General features: G+C 40.4%; 1 protein-coding gene across 2 annotated transcripts in view; it reads right to left on the reverse strand.

Annotated features, from left to right (window-relative positions):
* Positions 1–6940, reverse strand: part of arid3a (AT-rich interactive domain 3A) — a gene marked incomplete at its 3' end in the record, with an annotated part of 49995 nt that continues 43055 nt past the window's right edge. Inside the window, 3 exon segments of one of the 2 annotated variants that reach the window (XM_032525061.1) lie at positions 1–158; positions 2791–2880; positions 6239–6517. In XM_032525061.1, coding sequence (XP_032380952.1) covers positions 19–158; positions 2791–2880; positions 6239–6517 — 509 coding nt within the window. 2 annotated transcript variants of the gene reach the window in all.

Raw genomic sequence — 6940 nt, forward strand, 5'->3', positions numbered from 1 at the left:
AAAAAGGGGAAAGGCCAGTTAAGACAACAGGTTGTTGGAGGTTGAGGTTGAGGTTGAGGTTGAGGTAGGTGTGTTCTGCTGCTGCTGTGGAGCGACATGACTGCTGACCGTCTTGTTGGAGACGGACGATCCTGCTGCTGCCTGGGCAAAAAGGACGCCTGGACAGGAAGAGATACAACAAACACAAAAATGGTTAGAGGTAATTTAAAAGGTTAGAATACAAAGTTTGCCTGTTTAATTTCATCTCCATTTCAAAATAATGCTTAAAGGACTAGCTAACGTTAGCTTTCTTTCTAAAATCGGTCAACAAATGATTTACTTTCTTTACGTGAGTTAGATGAAAAAAAGTTCTCTGTCCTCTGTGCACACGGTAACCATTGAATGCGTTTTATGAACTCCTTGCTTGTCCTGTCGGATAGTGTCTGGGTAGTTAGAGGAGAATTTTAAGAGGGATTTTCTTGCAAAAATCAACATGAAACTAGAAAAGGGAATGGGATATACATTTAAAAAAAATACCATTCCTGGCAGTCATGCTGTGACAAAAAGACTAAGGGAATTCTCTGCACCTGGCTGTTGTTCTCTAAGAAATAATTACATCACTACGTCATTCCGCCTGAAACCGCCAACTGTTATTTTTAAGGATAAGAAGAAACAACTCCTGCTGTTCAAGCTGTTTCCCTGTTTCCAGTGTTAATGCGTGGTTAAGCTAATCATCTCCTGCCTCTACTGTAACTCTACACACAGTAGTAACCAGGGTATGGTCTTAGGTTAAGTGAATAACCGGGTTATGCTAGTTCTCCCCTTATACATGAGCTGGGAAGAATGGGGAGAATGACAGGAGTAATTCTACCTCCGGCCACCAACAATGCTTTTTCTTCCAAAATGTCAAAATTACACAAACCGATCACTAAATTAGTACAATTTAACAAGTTAATGTTTCATTTACACACTCTTGTCACAGCGTAGGACAGCCCATTGTTCCTGCCAGATGACTGACAAGACAATTTGTTTGGCTCATTTTAACGTTATCTGTAACCAGTGTTGGGTGGAATTAGCTAGCTAACTTCATTAACGTTAGCCAGGGGCTGCGGTGGGGGTTGCTCGGTTCACTCCATTTTTTTGCCAATACACAGTGTTGACAGCCCCAGAGTTCAACAATCTGTTTAGCCATCTCTCGATTGTCCTTGCTGATTAGGGCAACATTGTTTTGTTGTACTGTATCATAGCAACGACTATGACTCACAGAGCTGACGAAGTACGTCCGGTTCCAAATCCACTCCACCGGAGTGGAGAGGGTTAGTTAAAGCATGCGCAAACACTTCAACCGATCATTGCCTGGTTAAGGTGTATACATGGGGGCATAACCCAGTTACTGAAGGAGTTCTCTACTTCTGTTAACCCCGTTATGAGAAGTCTGACTTTTACCAAGTAAACACAACGACAATTATGAGAATGTTGATCTTACGCCATCTTACTTTCGGAAAGACATGAAATATGAAGAAAATAATGCTGAACAACTCAATGATAGTTCCTTAATATATTAAAGATCCCATATTATGTAAATTTTTAGGTTCATACTTTTATTTTGGGTTTTTACTAGAAAATGTTTACATTAGGGTGACCAGACGTCCCCGGTTTCCGGGGACAGTCCCCGATTTTGGCTACCTGTCCCCGGCTGGATATGTCCCCGGAAATGTCCCCAGTTTTCACTGTGACTGAAAGACCCGAAATTGTAATGAAAGAACGAAAAAACGGACAAAATGTAGCCGATAATCGCACACCCAACACACGCAGGCTCCAGGCAGCCAGAGCCCGCGGTGCTCAGAGCTCAGAGACGTTTTAGAAGCCGTGTTTTACGATGCTAAAATCACTGATTATTTACATGGAGTCTGGTGCGTTTAGCGAACGCAATTTCGCGGACTTTTATGTTTTAAAAAGGATCTTAATCTTTAACAGAAAGGTTGACCTCCTTAGAAATCCTTCCCATAATGTTGTCAGACACTTAGAATATTAATCTGAGTCTGTTAGCAGCTAAACAAGCACTTTTATGAACGTAAATACAACCTGGACAATTATCTTGTTAACTTACATTGCAGCGATCTCGTTTAATACTGCATAAATGTCAAAGGAAATATGTCCTCAGTAGTTTTTGTTGTATCTGATTCTCAATGAGCTGTTGCAGAAACAAGCCTTGAGCAGTAAAGCAAAAGCTGTCAGTAGTTAAGTAAACATTACAACATTATGAAATATTGAGAATTTCTATCTTGAAATATTAAGACTTTCTATCATGAAATATTAGGACTTTCTATCTTGAAATATTAGGACTATTAGGACTTTTTATCTTGAAATATTAAGACTTTCTATCTTGAGGTGTAGTGGAGTGGAGTAGGAAGTAGCAGCAGGGGTGGGTCTAGGATCATACCTTGGGGGGGGGGGCACAGCCCCTAATGAGAACAGCTCTAGGTCTAGTGTCCCCGTTTTAAGTTTTACAAAATAGAAACATTACTTGTTTTGGAGGTAAATACGCTTCTGAGCTGAAAATGTCCCCGGATTTTGTCTGAGAAATCTGGTCACCTTAGTTTACATGCTTTAATGTTATACTTTCCGTCTGAATATACTTGTACCTATATCTTTGTCTTAGACGCTCAGTTTTAGCGCCTTGACCTGCTTTATAATAAGAAAAAAAAGACATGAAAATTTCACTTTTTTCAACATGGGACCTTTAAAGTAAAGAACATATTTACTAAGAACAAAGCTGGAGTTCCTGGGCCACATAACAGCGATACTCACCAGCGTACACCACTCCATTGAGCTCCACTGACATGCTGATGCTGCTTGTGCCGTTTGTGGTAAGGTTCAGGGCCGAGTCCTGTCTGCTGTCTATAAGAAAGACAAACCACAAACTGAATAAAACTGTAGTTTTATTCAGTTTAAAGACTACAATATGTCTTTGTAACACCAGTCCAGAGTTGACTTCTCCCTTGACTATTTACAAACCAAAAGAGCAACTCAAGAACACAATACTCTCTCAAAGCACAACAATTGTGTGAATTTCTCTTCATTTCTCTGAAGACACCTGTATTATAAATACTGAGAAACAGTTTGCGTGTTCAATCAGATAGACATCAACCAACACAAACTCTGCTATAAGATCTAAGTGTCTGATAGCAGAAGGGAATCCCCGCTCAGACAAACACACACATGTATTGTATATGATGCATGCTGTTTCTATAAGCTAAACGGGTCAACATATAGGCCTGCTGTGGGTTACTTCTTCACTGTTAGGTACTGTGGTTTGTGGTAAAATGACAAGAGTGTATTGAGTTGCTAACTGCCAGGAAGAGGGAGAGTGTGTGAAATCCAGCTCATGTCAATTCTGGGGTAAAACAATGAAATGTAAAACCCAGAGTAGATGTGATGTGCTAATGTTAAATATAAGGCTGCACGATTATGGCCTACATGATAATCACGATTATTTTGATCAATATTGAGATCACGATTGATTATCATGATTATTTGTTGATTTGAACCAAAACAAGTTTTATTGTCACATAGGCTATTTATAACTGCTTTCACATCCATATTGTGCTACATTCCTCTTATGTTGAAGTTGTATGTTGTACATACATACAGCTGCAACACATGTAAATGAAAATTATCTGAAATAAATAGCCTAGGAGAAAGCTACTTTACTTCTTTTCAACAATAACTTATTAAAAGAGCTAGGGACAGAGAGGGAGTCCGATGGACATATACAACTCACAGAGTGCAACTGACTCATTATGAATAGGTCCAGCAAGGGTCAAATGGGGGTCAGCAGAGTTACACACGTGGTGTATATGAAATGTCTGTATTGTCACTGCGCTGCATTTTTATGAACTATGATATTCTGGCCACGGGTCCCATCTCTCACCCAGGTCTAGCAGGCTCCGTCTCACACGCTGTTATTCTACGATCTGAAGTTAGTTGCATTCAATAACGTCTTCTGTGTTTTTCGCCGTGGCCGCCGCACTAGCAGAGTTACCAGCGAAAACACTGGTACAAACACAGGTTTGCTTCTCATGCTTAACGATATACAGCTGTGTTAATAACAATTAAAACTGTGAACAAATGTCAGAAGTGTGGACCGGCGCTGTCGCTGCTGTGTCTCTCCGTGTTGCCGGGGAGCCGTGTGTAAGTGAATCGGGGCGGGGCTGCACGGAGAGAAAGAGGAGATATCCAAACACAAGCACGGCTTCACAGAAAAAATAGGTAATGTAACGAAAAATTAAATTATATTGATATAAACAACATTGCTTTGTTTGTGGAGAGGCAGCAGATGCAAGGATGTGAGGTGCACTGGTGCGACCTAGAGGAAAAATGTTAGTGGCACCCTAGAGCCCTGTGAGCTAACAGACACTAACTAGCACTGGTCACTGCTGTTTTCTGAAAAACACCACAGACGGGACAAAATGTTGTGTTTACTGGTAAACTGGTAAACCTTGTGACCGACGTACAGAGGTGGGTAGTAACGAGTTACATTTACTCCGTACATTTACTTGAGAAAGTTTTTGAAAAAATGTACTTTAGGAGTAGTTTAAATCACTATACTTTTACTTGTACTTGAGTAGATTAGTGAAGAAAAACTGTACTCTACTCCGTACATCAGGCTACATGAGCTTGTTACTCGTTACTACAGCTTCATTGTTTTTACCCCAGCGTACGTCTCATTTAATGTTTTATTTTGACAGAGAGAGAGTCTTCCGCTGAAGCCTCTACACGTGACTGTGCTTAACCAATCACCACGTCATTGTTCAGTCATGGACCATACTCGTTTCAGCAGCGCGACAGGTTAGCTTTACAGTCGTAGCAAAGACGGTCAGAAGCAAAACGTCGCCAAGGCAACGCAAACCAGGAGGACCCCCCCCCGCGCATAGTGAAAGCCTGTTACCTTTTAGGAAAAGTGCGAAACAGCAGCTACATTGTGCGGCGTCACGTGTCGACCAAAACAAACGGACATGTGAGCGTTCAACAACTCAACATCTAACCGAGGAAACGTAGCGGTGTTTTAGTTTTTGCTGTGGATAGGTGGATGTTTGTCTTTTAGGTTACATACAGTATGTTTTACACAGCAGTATCCATCCTAATTTGATGAAAGTCTCTCAAATAAGCTATTGTAATTAATAAATAAATTTTAATTTATTATTGATTGGAGGACATAATTTGCCTAAATATGGTATTTGTATTTTTGTCTGTGGTGATGCTTGTGTTAAGAAAAAATCAGACGTTACTCAACAGTTACTCTACTTGAGTAGTTTTTTCATCAAGCACTTTTTTACTCTTACTCAAGTATTATTTGTATGACTTTTACTTGAGTATATTTTTAAAGTAACAGTACTTTTACTTGAGTACAATTTTTGGCTACTCTACCCACCTCTGCCGACGTATAACCAACTGCTATCTGTTGTGGAATTTTCCTCACGTCCCTCTATCCTCTGTGACTGTCTACATCTAGAAACTAAGCTGCGTGGTGGAGGAAACAACTCTGATTGGCACATGATCAGACAGTGGTTTACGGAGCGGTAGATTAGCTTTAGAAAAAGACCCGGAGCGTTCTATGAACGGACTGACGCATTTAAAATATCGCTCGATCACGCAAATTTGATCGTGGGAAGCCAAAATCGTGATCGTGATCAAAATTTGAGTAATTGTGCAGCCCTAGTTAAATAGTTTTCTTTTTATTGCAGATTCTTATAGCCTTTACTGCAGAGGTAGATCTCTCTGGAAGATCATTCTTTGTGCTGACTGATTATTGTAATTCTTAAATGAATATTGATGTCTGTTGAACCAAATGACCCTGTTTCTATTATGCTTCTTGGCACTCTGATGGAAATAGATGGCCAAGTGTGAACAGATATTAAAAAACAGAGATTAAAAAAAACTTTTAAATTATAGTGTCAGACCAAAGACGATATCTACTTTAATCAGAACAAAAGTCATTGATCATAGATTTGGTAATTACTGTTGAAGTTAACATCAATGTGTTCTGTCTGAAATATAACTTCCAAAGTTCGACCTTTTGAGCTCAGCAGACGCAAGAAAGCTTGTTCACACTTTTATCTTATGTTGATTTGATAGAGAAAGAATTTCCACAAGGGAGCACAGCACTTCTACATCTGATGTGAAGAGTCATGTCAGACTGGTTGTTTTGTTCTACTCATGTTAGCTGGACATATTAAACTCACGGTGTGTTCAGTACCTTGGTTATTGATGCGGATGTTCATGGGTATCTGAGCGGTCATGGCCAGCAGGTTGTGTTGCAGAGCTCTCTGCAGCAGTCGGTGGTGCTCCTCGGCCGACAGCGCCATCTTTTTCTCTGGTGGCTCGCCGGCCTCCAGTTTGTCCCTCAGCTGCTCCAGAGCCGCTATCTGAGCTGCCTGAGCTGCCGCTACCTGCACAGCAGCCACCGTGTGGCCCGCAAGGGAACCCGCTGGCAGACGAGCCACACCAAGCCCTGGCAGCGAGTGGCCTCCTTCCTCTTCTAACAGACACCGTAGAGAGGAAGAGAGGGACAACTTAAACTCAAACACAACTAAATAAGATGTGTTATCCGGGCAAAATATAAAATACCATACTCCCAGACACCACTGACAGAAAAACAGCAAGTCTAAAATACTATGTTAATGTGTATTAAGATCTCTTACAGCAGAGAGGACAGCAAATTAATTTTTGTTAAATGGGAAAGATGAAGATTTGAGCTTCCTACTTAAAAATTTTCACCACATCTGCTTCCTGGCAGTACATATATTGCTTTGAAACTTAAGGTTTGGTAACATCTGAATTTCACAGAGGAACTTTCTCCAGTAATATGAAGGATTGATATTTTAATTTTAAAATGATACAGACAAATTGGAATAATTTTTAACACATTTCATATCACAATTCTGAACATTGTAAAAAA

The sequence above is a fragment of the Etheostoma spectabile genome, chromosome 9, assembly GCF_008692095.1.
Source record: "Etheostoma spectabile isolate EspeVRDwgs_2016 chromosome 9, UIUC_Espe_1.0, whole genome shotgun sequence".
NCBI lineage: Eukaryota > Metazoa > Chordata > Actinopteri > Perciformes > Percidae > Etheostoma > Etheostoma spectabile.